At 36.5% G+C, this 25414-nt stretch overlaps 1 protein-coding gene across 5 annotated transcripts in view; it reads right to left on the bottom strand.

The window, feature by feature from the left end:
* The window catches only part of LOC132111323 (serine/threonine-protein kinase MRCK alpha-like), a 61485-nt gene extending 39490 nt beyond the window's left edge, over positions 1–21995 (bottom strand). For 4 of the 5 annotated variants that reach the window (XM_059518519.1, XM_059518520.1, XM_059518521.1 and 1 more), the window contains exons 1-5: positions 20856–21995; positions 6102–6193; positions 2054–2137; positions 1845–1940; positions 1482–1630 (exon numbers count right to left, since the gene is read on the bottom strand). In XM_059518519.1, coding sequence (XP_059374502.1) covers positions 1482–1630; positions 1845–1940; positions 2054–2137; positions 6102–6193; positions 20856–21033 — 599 coding nt within the window. In that variant the 5' untranslated portion in view covers positions 21034–21995. The remainder of the gene's footprint in view (positions 1–1481; positions 1631–1844; positions 1941–2053; positions 2138–6101; positions 6194–20855) is intronic. The other variant, XM_059518523.1, reaches the window with a different exon arrangement.
* Positions 21996–25414: the final 3419 nt, after the last annotated feature.

The raw sequence follows: 25414 nt of genomic DNA, 5'->3' as shown, positions 1-25414 counted from the left end.
ATTATGATATGCTATCAACATGAAGACATTTTACTTTATAAAGGGACTTATTTTCAAGTAAAAATGTTTTAAATAAAAGTTTAAATAAAATATCCTTATGAAATTTTGTAAAAAGTGACCGGTGGATTGATGGGTAGAGCAGACGAAGTAAAATGTATTATCGCATCAGTCAAAAAGGACAATAATTTCAGAAGAATGCCAGTTATATTAAGATTTAAAAAACTGCAAAGAAAAGTACATTTTGTATTTGGAAAAATGTGCACAGATGATTGTGCACAACAATAAGACCAGAAACATGTTCAGAACGTACACGGGGTCAATTTCAATTTTATGTTGACTTCTTTTCAGTAGATATGACATTTAACACAACTCCAAATATGGAACCAAAAGCACAAATTCTTCCTAATCAAACCATGAAAACTCCAGTGCAGCCATGTGCATTCACATAAGAGAGATGTAAGATAAGAGGAACAGCTGTCTTGGCCAAAATGTGTCACAGTTTATCACTGAACATATGGTGTGAGCGCTGACTACCACTCAAACGCAAACAGCTCTAACCGGACAGCAGGAATGCAGATGAAGCATTTCAACTCAAGCACGCTGCTGCTGGGAAAAAAACATGCACTTTATATTCTAATAGTGAATAACAAGCACATGAGAGAGTAAAAACACCGTCAGCAAAGGAAACTGTACGATATGTAACAGCCTTGCTGAACTGAAAAGCATCTAGCATGGGGGACAGAATGACAGGAAACTCACAGCCCGGCACACAAATAAGCAACTTCCTGCATAAATGACAACAATGGAAGGCCAGCCCCTTTGTCTATATGGTCTACTTGGCATTTAAAGATTAGCTTGGTGTTTTACTATAGATGAGGTTATGAAACAATTCATTTCAAGCTCGAGTAAATCTGTCCAAAACTGGACAACGCACTTAAACATGGGTAAAAATGGAACTACGTCTATTTTCCCTTGTTTGGAAGGGAGTTGCCTGCAGTATCATACCCCTTTTAAATTGTCCAAAACATATTCTCTCACGGCCGGGGTGGCTACTAAACCTGTAATTATAGTCTTTATTTGAGTTCTGCTCATACTATATGTACGGACCTCTGCTGGGCTCCGCTGCAGCAGCCTGAAATTAGTAAAACCAGAATAAATAAATTCCACTGGAGCCACATCTGAGGGGGCAGACGCCTCCGAGTGTTATCCCTGGAAAGGCGCTCCATGTACTGAATGTAATAGCAACTTTGCAAGCAAAGGAAGCACTGAAATCTGCTCTGTGATTGGTGAAATCAGAACAATTTGGTCACCTCCTGTGTTCCCAAAAGAATTCACATTCCCACAGACCACCACACACAAATCATTTCCATGCAATTTGCTCCAAATGTCACAATGTCGCGCAGCAGAAACAAATAATAGCTAAAAAGAAAAAAGAGAAGGACGGGAAAAACCAGGCCGGCTGACGAGAACAATGATCTCACCTATGGACATAGTGGAGCTGATGCACAGAATCTATCGCCAGAACCATCTCAGCCAGGTAGAATCTGGCCATGTCCTCTGGCAAACGGTCTTCAAACTTGCTGAGAAGAGTCAAGAGGTCACCACCCACGTAGTAGTCCATCACCAGGTACTGCACAAGACAGACATGTCAGAACTAACCGGTGTAAAAGCAGACAGACACCAGACACAAAAGAAATGTGCAGGCTTACAACTCTACACTGAAAGCTATAGCCACCGAGACGAAAATGATGGAATCATATCTAACTAGCTAGAAAGCTAGAAAAAAGATACAGACAGATAGATACTCTTGTAAATGTGGAAGCACTCAAAGGGCAGGAGCCTACCAGGAAGTTGTCATCCTGAAAGGCATAGTGCAGTCTGGTGATCCACTGACAGTCCCCGTTCACAAGCACATCCCGCTCCTCCTGGAAACAAGCTGTCTGGAAACAAGACACTTATTATTATTACACTTATTTACATTTGCCATTCAAAACTAAGTTTTCCTTACCAAACCAGTTCATTTTGAGATGGAAAGACTCAAGAGTGTTTGTACCTCTGCTCTTTTCAGCATCTCCCACTTGTTGAGGATCTTCATGGCAAACACCTTGTCTGAACTTTTCACCTTTACAACTGCTACCTGTAATGCACCAGAAAACACAGAGATCTGACACCTGGCTCTCCATTAGGAAAGCACGAGGGGATTTCTAGAGGCCTTGATGAGATGATAAGACGCTTTGTTTTGCTTTTGTTCTGTCTAGATTACCAGATCACACATGGAAGTGGTTATCAGTGACAGTAGAGTGTAAACCTTGAGAAAGGGCAGGTCGGGTTACTACGGGTGTACACACACACAGAGCTATGAAATCATGATTTAACTCATACTGGGGGAACAAAGCATTCTTCACAATGACACACATTCAGGACTCAAGTAAAAACACAATCAGCTGGCACCAAATCCAATTTTAATAAATCAAACTTTGAACTGCAGAATATGACTTTGAAATCCAAGCCACCCCAAGACCCAAGCCACTTTTGATAAAATATCTATTATTATTATAATGTATATATAACTTAATTTTTTTACTTTTATAAACAAAAATAATAAAATATAATATAAATATATTATATAATTTAAAAAAAATTATTTTACATAAATATTTTTATATACTATTTATAATTTCTAACATTTAATTTCAAACATAAGATATCTAATATATAATTATTTCATATAATAGTGTAGTGTTGTCATGGTACCAAAATTTCAGTATTCGGTACCGATACCAGTGAAAATCCACGGATCTCGGTACCAAAGCAAAACACAAAAATATGCTAATTAAAAAAATTACTTTTTAGCACTATGCCATTCTTTATACTTATTTACAATTGTGTTTAAAGTTTTTCTACAAGTTATATAATTATGAAAAACACTAAACAAGTTTCACCCAAATTTAATTTGTCTTTTAATTTATGAAATTTAAACACATTTTATTTTTGGTAAATAAAGGGGATTTGCTATTAAAATCAAAACATGGAAGAAATATTGTGATTTATTTCTTTAGAAAATAAAGTTTTATAATTTTTTTCAACAGTAGTAGCAGTATCACATACATTTGACTAAATAATAGTAAATAATAGTAATATTTAGTAGTACAATGCCTTTATGTAAAAATGAACTTTAAGTGAATGCATATTTGTCATTTTAACTGAACTTAAGACTGGTGGTGATGCTTAAGATATTTTTGGTCATTGAGGGTTTCTGTAAAAAAAAAATAGTAATAGATCATATTAATTATTATTAAAAGATAATACTACTACTAATTCTACTATCATACTAATGTATATACAATGCACTATGAATTGATGAGCTGCTGGGTTCATGAATATTAATCACGTTTTCTGCGTTCGGTCAAACTGATTTGCTGAAATCAAAACAGGGACGGTAAGAGATCAGCGCCAGCCAATGAAATTGCCATTTGCGGATTAGCTCCGCCCACTACCGGAGAAATCGGTATGTCTTCTGCTTGTTTGAAAATGAATATGAATGATTCTAAATGAACTATTATTTTGACAGGAGAACACAACAAAGAATAGTTTACATATAGCATGTCGATTAGGGATGGGACGATAACCGGTTTTATTGATAACCGTGATAAAATGTGCTGAAGGTTAGTAATATCGTTTAAAAATGAATTATCATTAAAACCGTGTTTGATTATCGCGGTTTTAATAACTCACTATTAAATCATGTCCAGCCAGCAACAGTCTGATGCAAGCGCAGCGCACAATGTTTTTTTTGTTTTTTTTCGAGAAGGAATGGCGAAAGTCAGTGACTTTTCTATGCTTTTCTATGCTTCTACACTTTTCATTGTAAGGAAGGAAATGCCACAGAATTTAATCTTTCTTTAAATTAAGTGCATAGAGTTGCTTGTTTTATTAGTTGTTTGTTGATTATTAAATATAAAACTTGCTGAAATGTTTTCAGTGTGAGCATCAACTATTTTTGAACACTTTCATCTCGTTTCAACAAAACCGTGATAATATTGATAATCGTGATAATTTTAGTCACTATAATCGTGATATTAAATTTTCATACCGTCCCATCCCTAATGTCGATTCAGCGTGGTAAGACTCTCGCTCTCTTTCTCTTTGCATGTGTGAGAAACAGCGCTATCAGTAAAGCGACGGTGAGTCGTGCGCCCTCACAAAGAGTTTACAGAGCATCAAATACAGGTGCGCTGTGCGTACATTGAGATGAACTGAAAAGTTCAGATCGCTTGATGGAGAGAGAACTCTGAAGCTCAGATGCTGAAATTAATGCAAGCGTCATGCGCTTCAGTCTATGTAGTAAACAAACCAGCACGTCTCTGCCATTCATTAATTCACACAGAGACGCGCAGAACACTGATTCATATTTCAAGCAACATTTGCGGCTTAACATTTACAGATACTGGTCCATATGGAGATTTGGTTTGATTAATTTATGCTAACTTTGACAAATTCCATGACTGTCCATATTAAAATGTAAGTTTCATTTTCATGACTGGATTTTGAGATTCCGTCCTCGTTTTCTGCTTCGCGGAAATCATAGCGCTGAACCGGGTTTCAACGGGATCTCGGTACTACCGGTACTTAAAGAAACCTGGTACCGTCACATTTAAAAAAGATTTAGTACCGACTTGGTACCGAAGTACCGGGTCTTTTGACAACACTATAATAGTGTAATAATGATGGGTTTTGCAGAGCAAAAACAAAATTGTAGGGAACATTGATTCACCTAAATCAATCTAAACAAACACATTCACCTAAATGGCACATAATGGACAAATAAAATGATGTTTGGTCCAGACATTTAAGTAAGCATCATGGGAAAAGGAAGCGAAGTGGAATGGACATATTTATCTTGAACGTAAGGTGTCCAAGTGAAACAACGGTGTGATTCACTCCCTACGATTAAATAAGCCAAAACAAGCACGCATTGAGAGGTCTGCACATTCCAGCCCGAGCCAGGATACGAGCTTTATTCCAGATAGAAATCACGCTCTTCTCTCTACCAAACACTTGATAGGGATTTAGTATAAACTAGTGGCACAGACCTTAAAATTCAGTTTATGGTTGCTAAGAAAAGCTGGAGTATTTGTTAAAAGTTCAAGCAAAGATCAGATCGAAAGGATCCAGGGACTAGAAAGCAACTTTTAAAATAGCATTCAGAGCGCTGGCATTGTGCCCTCAATACACATAGCCTTACATGGGCCAAACTCCCACAATTACTCAAAAACGACATTTAACTTCTGTCATAACATTGTCAACAGTACGAGATGTGTGGGCGGACAAGAGTGAGAAATTCAATTAATTATTTTTTTGTCTTTTAAATTTGAACTTAAACTTTAAACAAAGTGCATGCACTCCTGTGTCACAGCTATGAAACCGATTCATCAACAATCAATACTTAATGAATCACTGATCATAGAAGAACCAGTGATGTAATGAGAGATTTAAGTGATGCGCTTTAGCCTGGCTCCTGTCAGGGTCTCTATGAAACCAGGATCAGGGCAGAACAGGTCGGCCGGGGTGACAGGTCAACCTTAACACCGAGACGTCCCTTTGACAGCTACAAAGAGCATGACACCCATCAGCATCTGCTCAGTGTAACTCTCATTGTGCAGATGGTGATGGTGTCACACTCTGCAAACATAACATATGCAAGAGTGAAAATAGGTCGACTTTGCCTGCTCAGGTTAAACATTTTCACATTTTCATGGGGTAACAAACTGTACTTTACTCAATTTATGACAAGTAAAATAACTGGGCTCTGGCACTTAAACGACTGATTGGCTGCATCCCAATTCACACACTTCTACATTTGGTCGAGTATGTACTTCACTGGTAAAAGCACTGCAAAGTTCTAAACTACATACTAAATACTATTTTAAGACATTTTAAACATCAAACGGCAACCCAACATAATACCAAAGGTTTCTTTAAAAAAAAAAAAAGCTTATGAGAAAATGTTTTGGGTTGAGAGCCACTGCAATATACTATGGATAGTATGGGAATTCAGATCCAGTCATTCACCACAGTCTCAACACAAGACGGACGCTTACCTCGCCAAAAGCTCCTCGACCAATGACCTTCAGAATCTCAAAGTCCTCTTTGTGCAATCGCATCTGTTTCACTTTAGAGGTGAATGGTTTGGCTGTGGAGAAAACGAGAAGTTATTATTGAAAAAGTTCAAATCCATCACTTCACGACGGTGTGCCATAAGGGCCTGATCTTCTCAAAGGTATTTGTAGCAGTTTCAGTTACAGCACATTCACACAAGTCAAAAGTTCTCTGAGCAGGTGTGAAGGACAGATTAATGGTGTATCGCAGTAAAGTCTTTTTTGCAGGGATACTATGTTAGTATATTCACTAACTGTGACCCGTTTTTCTCACATAATTAAATAACTATATACATCAATATTTCATGTCCACTTATTTGCTTCCTCTTATCTTGCCATTATCAAAAAAAAACAAACCTGTTCAGGAAAGGCTTGTCACATTAAGGGTGTGCCGATAGATGATAGTATTGTGCATCAACAATAGTCAAAGAAGACATCGCCTATGGCTGATGCATTTGAAGATAGCAAGACGATTACTATTCTTTTTTTAATAATTAGGCTAGAAAAAATTTATATTAGGGCTTATTTGTTCCATCATATTTTTTTTTTGAGTTTTTAAAGTGTTGCTCATTATAACCAATCACACGATTACGTTGATGAATCCAGCGGCCAATAGACTGAAGTCAATGATGCTGTTCTTTGCTCGTTTTCTGTAGCTGCTGTTTCAATAACTGAGGAAATATAAGCATTATAATTAGTAACTTACAATGCTTCTATTAAATTGCTATCATGTTCAACAGATTTAAAATCAGTCCTATTAACCTGTTAACTGTCACTCACATTTTTGAACATAGACTTGAAAGTGCATGATCCAAACCTACATTTTTATAATTAATGAATGAAAACATTTTGTAACATGACTTTGATGTAACATTTTCATGGTAATGAATGAATTTTGATGAATTTTGAGATTTTAAGTTTTCAAGTGATATATAATTTCTGAAGATTTCTAACGTGTGATATAGAAAAAGGCAACAAAGAATACTTTTTTTGACAAAGGTCAGAACTCCTGTTATATATTTCCAACGATATATAGTTTGTCATGATTAGATTAGGATTTCATTGTAATATAGTGAAGTAAACGTAGGCGTCCCACCGAGGGGCCGGGTGACAGTTAACAGGTTTAAAAAAAATGTATATATAGAGTACAGACCAAAAGTTTGGACACACCTTCTCATTCAAAGAGTTTTCTTTATTTTCATGACTATGAAAATTGTAGAGTCACACTGAAGGCATCAAGGGCTATTTGACCAAGAAGGAGAGTGATGGGGTGCTGCGCCAGATGACCTGGCCTACACAGTCACCGGACCTGAACCCAATCCAGATGGTTTAGGGGTGAGCTGGACCGCAGACAGAAGGCAAAAGGGCCAACAAGTGCTAAGCATCTCTCGGGGAACTCCTTCAAGACTGTTGGAAGACCATTTCAGGTGACTACCTCTTGAAGCTCATCAAGAGAATGCCAAGAGTGTGCAAAGCAGTAATCAAAGCAAAAGGTGGCTACTTTGAAGAACCTACAATATGACATTTCTTCAGTTGTTTCACACTTTTTTGTTATGTATATAATTCCATATATAATTCCACATGTGTTAATTCATAGTTTTGATGCCTTCAGTGTGAATCTACAATTTTCATAGTCATGAAAATAAAGAAAACCCTTTGAATGAGAAGGTGTGACAATAAATAAATGACAATAAAGTTGAAAGATGAATTAAGTGCATTTAAGTGCCATTCAGTTGGGGTTTTAAATAAAGCATTTTCTGAGATGCACATTAAACATTAAACACATAAAACATTAATTTAATTTATCTTTTAATTATTGAAAATTAAGCAAACTTAACTTTTTGGTAAACAAAGGGGATTTACTATTAAAAATAAAACATGGAAGAAATTTTGTGTGATTAAACCTTAAAAAAAATTAAAAAAAATAATGTTTGATTTTTTTTTAGTAGTAGGCTATGTACATTCTGCTGAACAATAGTGATACATCTCTGGCAAATACTTGTCTAAAACAGGACTTTTATTTTGACAGGTTGACATACCTTTACAGTTCTGTGTATGTGATGTGACGCTAGTTTTACTCAAATCAAATGGTCAAATTCTCATGAAGTGACTGTCAGAGCAGTTCTGGAGATGTTGTTCATGTGTTCACGTCCTTATTTAGAGAGACCGCAGACTCTGAAATCACCGGAGCGTCACGCGCGTTTCCGTGGGTTTAATGAATGAAGACGCGCTTCTGCTCCATTCCTTAACAGAACATGCAGGATCCATATTTAAATAGACTGTTCCGTCTTAATATTTACAGATATTAGTCCATATCATTATTTGATGTAAGTGCAATGACCTATTTTTTATTAATTAATTCAAAATTTGGCAAATTCCGTGCCATTCTGCGTTAAACTGTAAAATCCGTTTTTATGACTGGATTCCGCGATTCCCTCCGCGTTTTCTGCATCGCGGAAATCATAGGGCCCTAGTTGTGGTATGCCAGCTCTATCTTGCAATGGACACACACCACGACATTCTCTTTACGTTTTCCCTCAAATTAAAACACTGCTGACTCCGTGCAGTATGCGATTTTGGACGCAGCGCTTGTGTCTCCTTCCGCTTTGTGGGTGACGTAATTGTGTTGTGTCACATTAAAACAATCATTGCGAAAGAACCTGACGTGAGATTTTAAATAAATTTAAAGAGGCTTCGAGGCAGAGGAATTTGCCTCGGTCATTTTTTGTAATCGAGTTACTCGAGGAATCGTTTCAGCCCTACATGATATTATTGAGTATCGCGATCTGTGATATGCTCTAGAGAGACAAATTTGCCATTAACCCTGTTATTATGACTGATCCTGGCAGAGAGGTTGGTATCTAATAGACTGCAGATGATAATAATGAACAATCACAAAACATCAACAGCAAGTATGGGGCTACTGCAGGACGACTACCGACTTTAGCAATGATAATTAGTTACCACTTTTGTATTATTTTATGAAGCACACAAAGTATGATTGACTGTGTGGTTGAGAAGATGTGCAAGGAGTTTCTATTGAAAGCTGTGAAGAGGATGCACTCAACTCAAGGATGAATGTGATCACCATCCCAAATGGCCCAGGGCAATTAACACTTTTAAATTGCATACATTTAAGCAATTATTAATAAGTGCTGTTAAAACCACACCAGTTCATCTATATTTAGTTATCTTTACATTAATCAGTCTATCCATATATCATAAAGAATTGGGAGAATTTTTTTTTTTTAATTAACCACCTAGCAACCAGCTGGAACATCCTACAACACCCTAGCAACCACTAAGAAACCTTTGCAACATAGTAGCTAGGGATGGGTGTTTTCCACAAATATCACATTCGAATATTTGAGCTCACAAAAAACGAATATTCGAATATTCGTTTATTTAAATTAAGTTTAATGAGTCAGGCGTTATTTTTCAGCAACATTTGTTTTCGTCATTTTGAACAAGCTTACAATAAGCTTGAACATTACACATCGTGTTTTGTAGCTGAAAACCTTTAACAATGCGTGCAAACAAACAAAAGTAGGCTACAGATTAAAAGCAAAAAAAAAAAAAAAGTGAAAGAAAAGAAAACAAAGAAAAAACGTAAAGCAGCCTGCAGCAATTAGGCTATTGTACAGAATGTAGCTTACACTTAACTTTTAAACTGTCAGCAAATCGTTTTTGCTTTTTTTCTATTGTTTCAAATGTTCTTGTTAAGAAATACGGGCATGTAAACATGATTGGGGGAAAGTCGGCTCCTTAGTCTGTTAACACTAAGGCCGGCCGCGGAGAAAACGCGCTCTCACGACACAGACGTTGGCGGGACTCACAAATAACGGTGTGCTAAGCGAATACGTTTTGTGAAGCGCTTCGTGTTTTCGTTTACCACTGAATGGGATCCTCGTCTGGTGGAATACATGGCTCCAGCTAGAACTGTTCCCACTCGTCTCGGCTGGACTCTCTGTAATCATCGCTGGAGAACTGGCTCAGCCTTTTCCGACGAGTGGGCATTGCATATTCTTCATCATGGCGACTGCATCCGCACCACTCGCATCAAGGAAAATGTTCTGATAATGTTCAAAAAAGTTTTTTTTTCTTACTTCTCTCATGTTTTCATCGAGAAACCTGAGATGTTTGTGCCGAGGGTCTAGGGCAGACGCGAGAAGAGGAGTTTTCACTGCATTCTCCAAGTTAGCAGTGTTTATTCGTTGCTTGAGAGATGCTGCAACAATGTTCTTGGATCACTTTCTGTGATTCTCCACGGCATATTTGAAGTACTGTAGAAGACCGCAGTTCTTTTAGGGGGCGTTCACATATCGCGTCTTTTGCATGCTCAAGTTCGTTATTTCCAATGTAGGCGCGCGGTATGCGCGCTCATAATGGAAGCGACGCGGTCGCGATGCGCACGCGGTCGCGGTGCGCACGCGGTGCGACGCGGTCCCGTTTTTTCCAGGCGCGTCCACACAGCATCGAGTTAAAAACATCTCAACTTTCAGAATGCTACAAGCGCACCGCAGGTCATGTGACAAGAACTAAACATTCAGCTTCATCCTTTCCTGTAACAACATTGAAAGCTCAGCCAAGATGAAGGAACAGCTGATCATAGCTGTATATGGATTGCCATTTTGAAATAAATTTAGTAGCAGAGCTACTGAAAGCGATTTTTTTTGTGCTGCAAATCCATTTATCCTTTGCTGAAATTTCCGTCTTCATGGAGAGAATGCGTCGCCTCAGGAGCGCTTCTGCCCGAGCGCTTTGGAAAGAAGGAGAAAGCGGCGCGCATAGCCTTTTCCACGCCTTATTAGGCGCGATATGTGAATGGCCCCTTAATCATTCATTAATTATTTTTTGCTTGCATACACCTTCAAATATGCCGTGGAGAATCACAGAAAGTGACCAAATTAGGTTTTATTGTGAACTTTTTTTTTTTTTTTTTGCGAAATTCGAATATTATTTTTATTTATCGAATAATTAGAGCAGAACGAATATTCGAATGTTCGACTATCCGTGCACATCCCTAATAGTAGCAAGTTCTGTACAGGCAAAGCCCACTTTTATTTTCTTAAAAGATTGAATAAATCTATTTGTATTGCTTGTTTGTGTACAGCACTTTGAGAAGTTGCCTTTAAAGGCGCTTTATAAAATAAAGTTTATTATTATTATTATTATTATTTGAGTCCATAAATGTTCTCAATAAGAAACATGTAAAATATATAAGAAACAGGTCAACTATAAATCCTAGTATGAAAAAGAAAGGCTACAACATTCTACTGAAGGCCATACAGCTACAATGCTGCATGCTGCTTATGAATGAACTCTGTACTGGTCAATGAAAGACACACAGTTCATGACTACCAGCACTGGAGATCAGACACAAAGACAGATCTCTTTTCACTTGGACTGCATTAAATCTAGTCTCATGTGCAGACAATGAGCCTGTGCTGTTCAGTTAACCCACAAAATAAAATAAAAAAGAACTGATGTACCAAAGCAGGATACTGAAAAAATACAGAAACAGGGATAAAATTACTTGGTTTTTAAATGAACAATGCACCCTCAAATGGAAAAAAGATTGCTTATAATTACCACACAATGTCATATAAACAGTCTACTCAGACCATTTATGTAAAATTATATTGCTCGTTCAAAAATGATAATGGTTATGGTGTCAAAACCATGAGTAGATAACGTGCCCACATTTATATATCAGCACTTATTCAGCAATAATATTGTTGTTAACACTCATTTCAAATGTTATCCAATCCACATTTGTTTCTATGGGTGAGATAGAAACTAGTGTTGTCACGGTACCAAAATTTCAGTATTCGGTACCGATACCAGTGAAAATCCACGGTTCTCGGTATCAATTTCGGTACCAAAGCAAAACACAAAAATATGCTAATAAAAAAAGAAAACAAACCAATGCCATTCTTTATACTTATTTACAATTGTGTTTAAAGTTTTTCTACAAGTAATATAATTATGAAAAACAGTAAACAAGTTTCACCATAATTTAATTTGTCTTTTAATTAATGAAATCTAAACACTTTTTATTTTTTGGTAAATAAAGGGGATTAAAATTAAAACATGGAAGAAATATTTTGTGATTTATTTCTTTAAAAAATTAAGATTTATTAATTTTTTTCAACAGTAGTTGCAGTATCACATAAATTCTACTAAATAATAGTAATGTTTCTAGCACAATGCCTTCATGTAAAAATGAACTTATTTTGACGGGTTGCCGTAAATACCTTTAAACTGACACTGGTTTTACTCAAATGAAATGGTAAAATGCTTGTGAAGTGACTCAGAACAGTTCTGGTGATGTTGTTTATGTATCTATGTCCTCATTGAGACGGCAGATGCTAAAATTACTGCAAGCGCCACGAACTTCAGTCTATGTAGTAAACAAACCATTCATTCATTCACACAGAGACGCGCAGAACATGCAGGATTCATATTTCAACCAACTTTTGTGGCTTAACATTTACAGATACTGGTCCATATGGAGATTTGATTTCATTCATTTATGCTAACTTTGACGAATTCCGTGTCTGTCCATATTAAAATGTAAGTTTCATTTTTATGACTGGATTTTGAGATTCCATCCACGATTTCTGCTTCGCGGAAATCATAGCGCTATATGCATCAAGAACCGGGTTGACCGGGTACTCAGTACTAAGTAGGGATGGGCGTTTTCCGCAAATATCACATTCGAACATTTGAGCTCACAAAAAACTAATATTCGAATATTCGTTTATTTAAATTAAGTTTAATGAGACAGACGTTATTTTTCAGCAACATTTATTGTTTCCGTCATTTTGAACAAGCTTACACACAATAAGCTTGAACATTAGGCTACACATCGTGTTTTATAGCTGAAAACCTTTAACAATGCGTGCAAACAAACAAAAGTACAGATTAAAATCAAAATAAAAAGTGAAAAAAAAAAGTGAACAAAGAAAAAACGTAAAGCAGCCTGCAGCGATTAGGCTATTGTAGAACGTAGCCTACACTTAACTTTGAAACTTTTAAACTGTCAGCAAATCTTTTTTGCTTTTTTTCTATTGTTTTACATGTTCTTGTTAAGAAATACGGGCATGTAAACATGATCGGGGGAAAGTCGGCTTCTTAGTCTGTTAACAATAAGGCCGGCCGCGGAGAAAACGCGCTCTGACGGCACAGACGTCTTTTTTCTTACTTCTCTCATGTTTTCATCGAGAAACCTGAGATGTTTGTGCCGAGGGTCTAGGGCAGACGCGAGAAGAAGAGTTTTCACTGCATTCTCCAAGTTAGCGGTGTTGATTCGTTGCTTGAGAGATGCCGCAACAATGTTCTTGAATTTGGTCACTTTCTGTGATTCTCCACGGCATATTTGAAGTACTTTAGAAGACCGCAGTTCTTAGGGGCCGTTCACATATCGTGTCGCCCCTTATTCATTCATAAATAATTTTTTGCTTGCATACATCTTCAAATATGCCGTGGAGAATCACAGAAAGTGACCAAATTAGGTTTTATTGTGGACATGTTTTTTTTTTGTTTTTTTCAAAATTCAAATATCATTTTTATTTATCGAATAATTAGAGCAGAATGAATATTCAAATGTTCGACTATCCGTGCACACCCCTAGTACTAAGGCTGCACGATATTGGGAAAAAAATGACATTGCGATATTTTATTTTTCTGCGATATATATTGCGATATGAAATCTAATCTAATTTTTTCTTACAAACAAAAATGGGGAGAGCACACTTACATTCTCATTTTAAATGATTTAAACATCGACACCATCAGGTCAATTGATTAATATGTGCGAGGGAGAGAGAGCAAGACAGCGCTCGTGTTGTTTGAAGACGGTGAGTGTGCGGCCGGGGCTTGCTCGCTTGCTTGCTCTCTCTCTCTCTCTCGCTCTTTCTCGCTCTCGCGCTCTCTCTTTCTCGCTCTCTCTCTCTCACTCTCTGCCCTGTTAAACTGACAGGACTTAAAAACACATGCAAATGATAAACTTTCACTCTATGATGGTTAAGCTGTGCAGCTGGCCCCTACAGTTAATGAATAACGGATCAACTACGACAGCCTACATCGCACATCCTGCGATGTGACTATCGTGGATTCGTACATCGCGATATCGATGCTTAAACGACACATCGTGCAGCCCTACTCAGTACCACCGGTACTAAAAGAAACCTGGTACAGTGACATTTTAATTTTTTTAGTACCGACTTGGTACCGAAGTACCGGCTCTTTTGACAACACTAATAGAAACTGAAAAACAGTCAAGGATCAAAGTGATTTGCATATAGTGACATGTCAGAAATCCTTCACTAGTGGTGCTGCCTCACTTCTATGGAAACAACTAGAGAAAATATAGCATTTCTGAGCTCTCGTCAAACACACAACTCCAGATTCCACATCCCTGTTGAAATCACCCGACTAGGATGTGCATTTACTATCATGCCTTTGGCAAAAGAGTGCCATTTTTTTACTAATAGCAAGAGGCTCTAAATGCATAGCTAACAAGCTGTAAAATGACAAAAAGCAACAATAGTTTGTGGCTGATGTGGCCTAGTGGTTAAAGATCTGGGTTGGTTGCTAGTTTAAGCTCTGATCAATTAATTATCATTTGATCAAGATATTTAACTACACATACTAATTGCAATGCAATTAGAGCTGAAACAACGAATCGATTTAATCGATTAAAATCGATTATTAAAATAGTTGTCAACTAATTTAGTCATCGATTCGTTGCTAAATAACTTTTATTTGCCGTAAGCGGCTCATTTCGTGCATATTTCAAATCTGCGGTGACCAAAGTGTGGCAGTAATGAGCCACCGGAGGTTTTACTCAGCCAGTACAACAGGAGAAGTAGCGAATAGCCAATAGCTGGCCTTGTTTTATGTCACGTGCTTCCCGAGCAGCGTCTCTGCAGCCATAGACATCATATGATGTCTATGTCTGCAGAATTCAGCGTGATGTGGGAGTACTTTACATTGAGCCTTTAAAAAAGAAGAGTAACCTGTAAACTCTGCACTACTGCACTGTTTAAGGGGACGTTCACATATCGCGTCTTTTGCGCGCTCAAGTTCGTTATTTCCAACACCGCACCGCATCGAGTTAAAAACATTTAAACTTTTCAGAATGCCGCAACCGCACCGCGGGTCATGTGACAAGAACTAACCAATCAGCTTCATCCTTTCCCGTAACAACGTTAAAAGCTCAGTCAAGATGAAAGGAACAGCTGATCATAGCTGTATATGGATTTCCATTTTGAAATAAATTTAGTAGCAGAGCTACTGCAAGCGATTTTTTTGAGCTGCAAATCCATTTATCCTTTGCTAAAATTTCCGCGTCTTCAAGGAGAGAGCACGTCATGGTTGCTTAGCAAAGGCAGACGCCTCAGGGGCGCTTCTGCGTGAGCGCTTTGGAAAGAAGGAGAAAGCGGTGCGCCTAGCGTTTTCCACGCGTTTTTAGGCGCGATTTGTGAACGGCCCCTAAGACTTTCATTTCTGCAGATTCTCCAGTACAATGTTGTTTGCAAATGTTTAGTCGTAAAAGCTGATAACATTGCTTTTTAACAGTTAACATTTAAAGCTTTACAAACATGTTCTGTGATCAGTTTGTCGTTTACCAGTTCAAAATTCAGTCGTGCAGCCTAATTATGACTGAATGAGAGAGGTAAATGTAGATATTTGAAATGCACTTTTTTTTTTCTAAGTATTCACTGCTCTTTTTCACACAGCAGGTTTTTTGTGTGTGTCCTATTTTTTTTTCTGGACAACCTTCTGATGGATTTTACTTTAAATTGTGAGTTCCATTCAGGTTTCATGCCATTGGCACTTTTTTTGAAGGATTGTTTACAATTTCACAGCAAAAACTATAAAGCTGTTTCCCAGTAAATAATAAAATACAATGCACTGCAATTTTATTCTGTTTTATCCTTATTCTTCGTGAAAATATGTTCTGAAAGATTCCTTAATAAGTTTTGTTCAGGATGTTAAACTACTTTAGGAGCTCTAAGGACTGCCATGGTGAAAACATTATTTGAAATCTCCTTGTGAAATTTGCTAGAGTATGGGTCAGTGTTCTGATTGCAGAAGAGTTCGACAAAGGATTACTAACACGATAAAACAACTCTAGGTATATTTTTGATGAGGATATGACAGTGCAAAATGGTTAAAATCTCTTAAATCTATGCTGAATGATAAAGACCATTTATTAATAATTTACTTGGGGAAAAAATGGAAAAAACTAAAATATAAGTATATAAACCGATTAATCGTAAAAAATAATCGACAGATTAATCGATTATCAAAATAATCGTTAGTTGCAGCCCTAAATGCAATAATACTCTACTGACAAATAATCCACAATGATTATGATTGAAAATGAGAGAAACTTACAGTGGCTTAATGTGAATTTTGGATCAATGAGGTTTCACTGAAACTACCCAAAAAATCATAATAGAAACAGAAACCAAGTGACAATCAAAATGTCTAGCTCCTTATCACTTGTTGCTCTGGCTGGTTAAGTAAAGCGGCACAGCAACTGCCTATTGTGCGGCCAATGCGGATATAAATATATTTCAAGAGAGCAAATGAGATATATAACCTAATAAAACCTTTATGAATATTTCTTTTTCAAATAATCACTGAACATGATCAGACAAAATGAACATATTATCAATGTCAAAAATCTGCCAGGTATTAAATCAGTCTATCAAAACGCAAATACATAGAATGAAAGATATGAGATGCATTGATTATTTTTCCACAGAATCACAATGAGAGTCATGTTCTACGAAATGCACAACCTAATATGTATGAAACAAGACCAAACACTTCAGGCTGCAAAGGATGAGATCCATTAGCCAAAATGTCAGATGATATGAAATCTCCACACATAGCTTTGTGGTATACGAGCGAGATTCCAAGCAAACAAACAATGCTGTGAATATCTAATGTAACCACCGTGTCAGGGATCACTTTACAGTGCATTATAAACAGACAGAAAACAGACCACCTGGAACTGCCATCACGGCCTCCAATACATCAAAAAGGGAAAGTGTATAAAGTCTATTTATAAAAGACAGTTTAAAGGTCAAGCCTTCCTAAGAACCTACACTGTTTCCAAAGTGTCCAAAACAACTGCAGCTCACATTGGTCAGTGTTCATTAAAGATCTGAACGCAGAAAGCTCATTGTGTTTATATCACTGTCACAGGCTCCAGCGTAAGTGGACACAGAGCTGCAAATCAAATGAACCACACCATCTATCTCCAGCAATACCCAAGAGACCAATATTAGGAGACCATATAAAGGCAAAGACACTGGCAGGATTATTAAAAAAACAATTCCCATAGAGGGAAAGACCTCAGACAGCAAAAAGACCTCAGATATACTTGTGAGCACGTGCCGTGTTCAGACCTGCTCTGCTCGACTCCAACATCAAGAGCATTTTCAATCTGAAATGTCTGCATAGCACAAACACCGGACGTAGAATCAGCTTTCATCCGATGTCTGCAGTGTTACTTCATATACTTAAAACTACTAATTTAAGACCCATTTCATACATTGAAATAAAATACTTCTAGTACAACATTATAAAAACTACAACAAAAATAACTTTAAAAAACTCTGTTTACTTTAAAAACATAATTAAAGGAATTAATTTATTGGGATGACCATGATATTAGGTTGACAAAAAACAAATAAATAAAATAACATTTTCTGAAGATCAGTCATATAAAGCATAAACAGATTTCAACACTGCAAAAAACAATGAGCAGTGTTACTGTTTACACTAGCATTTTCATCTGCAAGAGAGCAAATAACAATGGAGGTACAAGTCTGGTCCTAAACCCAATCCGTTTAGGACAGACAACAAGATTAATTCTATCCCTAAAATAATACTGGTCTTGCCAATCACAATGCATGCTAAACAAGTGATGACTTGCTAAAATACAGATACAAATAAGGACTGAATATAAAGGAAAATCTCATGATGAGGAGGATTTAAACTTTGAATAAGAAACCTCCCAAAGTGAATACAAACCTAATCCCAAAATATGAGACCAGTTTTACCTGACAGCAAACCCAACCTGCGTAAATGAACTTATCCAGTACATAAGCTAGAACACTGGAAAAGCAGATGATGTTGGGGCTGTGACAGGATAGCCACATATCCCACAAAACCCACCTGGATTGTCAATTTAAACCAGCTGTCCAGGGGAAGTCACTACACAGGGGGACTTCTACAAATAACAGAGGGTAGTTGTTAGCCACCGTTAACCGAGTCAGCCTTTTCTTTCAAACAGTTGGGCCTGGACGGCATCTGTGACTTGCACATTCCTACAATGGCCTTAAAATTCTTCAGGCCTTATTCAGATCAGCAGAGAAAGTAGAAAGAGACTAAAATTGACACTAATTACTAATTAGTCAAATAATGCATTTAAAAGCACAAAGAAATCCTGATAACTATCAGGAATTGGCTTTGAGAGTTGACGTGTATCAATAAACAGAAAATGCAATAAAATAAAATTAAAATTAAATGTGATGTCAATGTCAAAAACAAACTGTTATAAATTTGTGCACTGAACAAGCTGACGAGCATTGGCAAATGTGCTTACATGCAAAGTAAAATTGGGTAACGTCTAGAAATCTAAGTCTTCTGATCAGAAAACAAACAAACAAACAGCACACTATGTTCATTCACAGCAGAATGTGATGTAGCGCTCCAGTCATTTCCTGCTCAAATTAAAAACATAACGAGTTTAAAGTCATATTCTTAGTTGAGTTGGGTCAGGAGGCCCCTGATTAAACACACTCAAAAACAATGCAACAACTTTTCCCATTACACGATATATGTTCAGTTACATTTTAGTCACATGATGGTCACTTTATAATACTTCCCAGCAGTTATTAAAGGAATAGTTCATGCAAAAATTTAAATTTACTCATGTTCAGGCCATCCAAGTTTGTTTCTGCATCAGAACAGATTTGAGGGAATGTAGCATTCAAGTACTTGCTCACCAATGGAACCTTTGCAGTGAATGGGTGCCTTCAGAATGAGAGTCCAAACAGCTGATAAAAACAAGTTATTCACAAGAAATCCACATCACTCCAGTTCATCAGTTAACATCTTGTGAAGAGAAAAGCTATGTTTGTAAGAAAAAATCCATCAAGGCATTTTAACTGTAAACTGTTGCTTCTGCCCAAGATGTGATTTTATAATCCATAACACTTCCTTCAGTGAAAAAGTTCATCCTCTGTTGTCATCTCACATCAAAATCCACCAACATATTTCTTTAGATCCGTTTCAGACTGTTTTCGCTTTTTGAACGGTGCTTGATATGTGCATAATTCTCTCCATATTCAGACAAATTGACTTTTATACTAGAGGAAGCAATATTACAGATAGAGGACCAATTAGAAATGATTAAAAGTTATAAACATATTAATGACGGATATGTTTCTTACAAGCATGCAGCTTTTCACATTGATGGACTGGAGTGGTGTGGATTACAGTGTTTTTATCAGCTGTTGTGGACTCTCATTCTAACGGCACCCATTCACTGCAGACCAGCTGATGTAATGCTAAATCTCCAAATCTGTTCCCATGAAGAAACAACCTCATCTGCATCTTGGATGGCCTAAGGTTGAATTTTCATTCTTTTAATGCACTTACAACTTTACCACCAAACAAGTCAACGTCAAATTCCATGCTTAAAAAAATCCTTTGTTTAACACAAAATGCGGAGATTTCACATTCCAGGCATCAGCAGTGTTGTTATTCATATAGAGAATAACACCATATCGACTGGAGTTTTTTTTGTTTTTTTACGTTAATTCACACACAAATTTCACCAGCCAAAGCCTTTCCTTTAAGGAACCAGTTTGATCAATTTACAAAGACAGTGAACAGCACAACCTTCAGTGTCACAACACTTTACCACAGACAGAAGAAGATTTCTTTCATTGCTTTTCAACTAACCCTTAAAGACATTCAATAGCAAATGTACTTTAATACAGAAATGGTTTGTGACTATTTTTTAGCTAATTCCAATAACATAAATCTCTTTCTGAGGTGAATTTCCATCCATGCCCAATGATTTACTGCTCAACATGCTGGTATGATGGCTCAAAATGTAACAGTGTGTTGCTACTTGACTTTTCCAGGGCTGCACACACACACACACCTATGATTTAGTGCTGCCAAACCTGGCTTAAAGACATTTGTTGCATGAACTTCAGTGAAATATCCTTATTTATGATTACTTTAAAACCCAAACATCTACTGAACGTAGGTTTGGTACCATAATAAGATCATATAATCAATAAATATGACGACTTATGATTCATTAAACATAAATTGCACAGATTTTGATATGGGTTAAACATGAAATGCATTGGTTTGAGGATGGCTTGAACATGAAATGCAGTAGATTAAATGGCTTGAACATGAAATGCATTGCTTTGAGATGGCTTGAACACGAAATGCATTGGTTTAAGATGGCTTGAACATGAAATGCATTGCTTTGACATGGGTTAATGATAAAATGCATTGATTTAACACGGTTTAAACATTAAATGCACTGGTTTAAAATGTTCTTGGCATGAAATACATTTATTCAATATGGTTTGAACATGAAATGCATTGATTTTAGGGAACATGTTTTTAAAGCATTATACTCACCCCATTCCAAAAACTCAGCAATGTTCTTCTCTCTTCTGAGCGGGGAGTTGATGCACTCATCATAAAGGCTGATGAGAACATCCAGAAGAGTTTCCACACTAAAACACTGTCCATTGGACTGGACAGGACCATCCAGAATCAGTTTTTCCAGCTTTTTCAAACGCACTTCTCCAGACATGGTGCAAAACGAGTGTCAGTCCAAAAAAACGTAGTGTGATGTTATTAAAATCAATGCAAATACACGAACAGTCTTTGGAGGGGATCTGTAAATAGCTATAAATATAATCCACCCATCATCACAGTAAAATGCAGTCACAAAACTGCAGTAAACTGAAAAATAATTTTAATTTCATACCAAATAAAACTTTCCTCTACATCTTTTAACGTACTCAGTTGAAGATCAACAAACCTCCAAATAAGAGAGAAAAAATAACTATTCAAGACATTTATCCAAAAAGACTTTCCACGTTTATGTGAAACTGTAATTTGTCTCTTGCGTTTTGTAAATATTAATTACATATATTTAAGTGCCTTTCTTGTAGCTAACTTTACTCAAGCTAACGAGCTAACAACATTCCCGTGACACAATGCATCTTAACTGGTTTACTCTCACATAAACACAAAGAATCGTGTAGTAATATTAACAAGTATCAGTGTCAAACCATGTCACGATGAGAGACTGTAAAACATCTCCAGTTTGTTCAACTTTAACGGGTTAAAATAACTGATGCTAATGATCCGGCTAATAAAGACGTTTGGCTAGCAAGCTAACAGATTTTAGCTCGTCCTCAAAGAGAATTTTCCTCAAAACAAACAGGAATAACATGACACGCCCCCAAATGTGATATTTAGGCATTACTTGCGTGGAAAAGCTTAATAAAATATGTTTACGTCCGCAAAAAGTGAGTTTAGCGAAGTTCCCCAATGGCACCGATTAGTTTTCCATAGTCTTATTCCCATCAATATTTCCTCGAAAAGTAAGTCCTGCCCGCGGGATGAAGTCCGTCAGATGATGATGATGATGGGGTGAAGATGACGAGGAGGAGGATGATGAAGGTGCCCGCCGTTACTGAGTGTGTAGTGTGTGTCAGGAATGATGAGGAGAAACATGGCGACTCTCTCTCTCTCTCATTCTCACACACACACTCACACGCGCGCGCGCACTCACATTTAGACACACACGTAAAACATAAACATATACAGGTTACATACACATAAACATATGCATGCATTTACAAGGTACAGTAGCTACACATATAAAGACATTCACATGCCTGTAAAACATTCATAAATAGGCTACAGATAGAAATACAATCACTCAGACACTTTGAAGAAATAACATAAATAAAAACAAACAAATACACTTACATTTAAAAACAAACAGACATGCACATATAAACGGATAGGACAGATGGACACACTACACAAAAAAAGACACAATTATAAACATGTATACATGTACAGCATATAAACAAAAATATAAATACACATTTATACAGACAAATGTCTATACATAAATACACAAGTCTACTACAGCTGTTTTGCTGGGGGTGGAGCAGGTAGGGGTCACATGTGTTCACACTTTCATTGTTAAGGTTATTTTAATGCTATTAAGCATGCTTTGATGATTTAATGTAGTTTAGTTCAGTTACTTCACTTTCATAATTTATATTGGAAATCGGCTGTCTGTCAGTCTATCTACCTGTCTGTCTGTCTGTCTGTCTGTTGTTCTGTCATTTTATCTATTATTCTGTCTGCCTATCTAAAGTTCTTTCATTCTGTCGTTCTCTCTCTCTGTCTGTCTATCTATCTATCTATCTATCTATCTATCTATCTATCTATCTATCTATCTATCTATCTATCTATCTATCTATCTATCTATCTATCTATCTATCTATCGTTCTATCTATCGTTCTATCGTTCTATCTATCATTCTATCGATTGTTCTGTCTATCGTTCTGTCTATCTGTCTGTCTGTCTATGCTAGAACAATATGGTCACTCCTTTTTTATTTTATCTCAAATTTTAAATCCTAGTACATTGTAGTAGCACATGTATATGACATATTTGACCATTTTTAAAAATGCTTATGAAAGAAAAATTTGCTTTCATTGTATATCCATGCAATAATCAATGTTAATCCATGCATATATGACCTCAAGGTTAGATAATGCTTTATAGGGTTGTTGTTCTGCACGCTTAGTAAACAAACTACAGCTAGTCCAAAATGCAGCAGCAAGAGTTCTTACTAGAACCAGGAAGTATGACCATATTAGCCCGGTCCTGTCAACACTGCACTGGCTCCCTATCAAACATCGTATAGATTTTAAAATATTGCTTATTACTCATAAAGCCCTGAATGGTTTAGCACCTCAGTATTTGAATGAGCTCCTTTTACATTATAATCCTCTACGTCCGCTACGTTCTCAAAACTCAGGCAATTTGATAATACCTAGAATATCAAAATCAACTGCAGGCGGCAGATCCTTTTCCTATTTGGCGGCTAAACTCTGGAATAACCTACTTAACATTGTTCAGGAGGCAGACAAACTCTTGCAGTTTAAATCTAGATTAAAGACCCATCTCTTTAACCTGGCTTACACATAACATACTAATATGCTTTTATTATCCAAATCCGTTAAAGGATTTTTAGGCTGCATTAATTAGGTAAACCGGAACCAGAAACACTTCCCATAACACCCTATGTACTTTCTACATCATTAGAAGAATGGCATCTACGCTAATATTTGTCTGTTTCTCTTTTATTCCGAGGTCACCATAGCCACTAGATCCAGTCTGTATCCAGATCAGAGGGTCACTGCAGTCACCCGGATCCAGTACGTATCCAGACCAGATGGTGGATCAGCACCTAGAAAGGACCTCTATTGCCCTGAAAGACAGCGGAGACCAGGACAACTAGAGCCCCAACACAGATCCCCTGTAAAGACCTTGTCTCAGAGGAGCACCAGGACAAGACCACAGGAAACAGATGATTCTTCTGCACAATCTGACTTTGCTGCAGCCTGGAATTGAACTACTGGTTTCGTCTGGTCAGAGGAGAACTGCCCCCCAACTGAGCCTGGTTTCTCCCAAGACTTGACTATAATATCTGTACTTCCAAGTACAATAAATATATAATGTAGCAACATTAATTCAAAATTAATATATATGTATATATATATATATATATATATATATATATATATATATATATATATATATATATATATACAGAATGCCAGAGCTCCCCCTTGGGGCTGAAAAAAAAATCCATTGAGCTTGTTGAGACAGATTAGGAACAGTTTCTTGGAAAGACACAGTAAAGCAGCATCACCTACTGGTCATTTCAGTGATTCATCCACTACTTTTCCAATTGGCTGCAAGGAATTCATGGAAATAATTTGAGAAAAGATTAAATTAATTTATAGAATGGAGGCAAACTGTGACGTAGAATATGCCTTTTATTCTGGTTTGGCATTTTCAAACAAAGCAGACTGTATATAAACAGTTTGTCTGACTGAGCTTAATTGCATTTCTATTAGTCTTGATAGTGGATCAAATCAAGTCTTCCATCATAGCAGTAAACATTGAGGACATCTGATGTGTGTAGCAGGGCTGGTTTCAATGAACAGCTTCTATAACGCTCATCATTAACACCTTTTGTGTTTATTGGGGCTGTTGATTAAAAGGGCCAAAACACAGGAGAGTGTTATTGTTGGTTTAATTCTTCTGATCCCTTTTCATATGCAATTAGAAAATGAGAAATACCACTTTCAGTCTAGATCATCTAATTAATTGATGTGCTAGAATCTGCAGCATGGCGCCCCACCCTCCAAAACAACCGTCTATAGCTAGAAATAATAGTTTGGTTTAATGAGTCATTGAAAGTCTCAGGCCTAAGATCTTTTGTTATGATGGTGTGTATTCAAAACATTAAGCCTAATACAGTTTGAACTGGACTGTCTTATGAAATATGTTACAAGGATAGATAGTATGGAATTCACCAAAGAAAATTACACTACACCGAAATTGAGTATTGTTAAATTAAATATAATTTCATAATATTTAATACTGACTGAGACCACAGTTCAAAAAAAATAAATCCATAAAAATAAATAAATTAAATAAATTAAAACTAGATTTTTTTCAAGAAAAAACTAACTTGAAAACTTACAATATATATATTTTTAAATATATTGACTTATTAAATATAATTGATATTTATCTACATAACTACTTTTATCTTTCTATCTTTATTTATTTGATAACAAACTGCTACTATCTTCAACAAAGGAAAAGAATTTAAGGTGCAGGTAAAAGATTTGACAGAGATACAATTGTGTAAACACAAATTGTGCAAAATAAATGTTTTTTAAAAACATTTAAAAAGTCTTTATAAAGTCCACAAATTCTTATTACTTAAAATAATAAATAAATAAATAAATATGGCAGCTTATAGGACAGCAAATAAAGTTACATACATAAAAGCTAAACGTTTTTTTCACAAAAACATATGATGCTTTAGAAATAATATATTGAAAATCATAAACAACGTAAAC

Source organism: Carassius carassius, chromosome 31, assembly GCF_963082965.1.
Source record: "Carassius carassius chromosome 31, fCarCar2.1, whole genome shotgun sequence".
NCBI lineage: Eukaryota > Metazoa > Chordata > Actinopteri > Cypriniformes > Cyprinidae > Carassius > Carassius carassius.
Note: the sequence above shows the minus strand (reverse complement) of the source record. Positions and strands in the feature narration are given on the sequence as shown.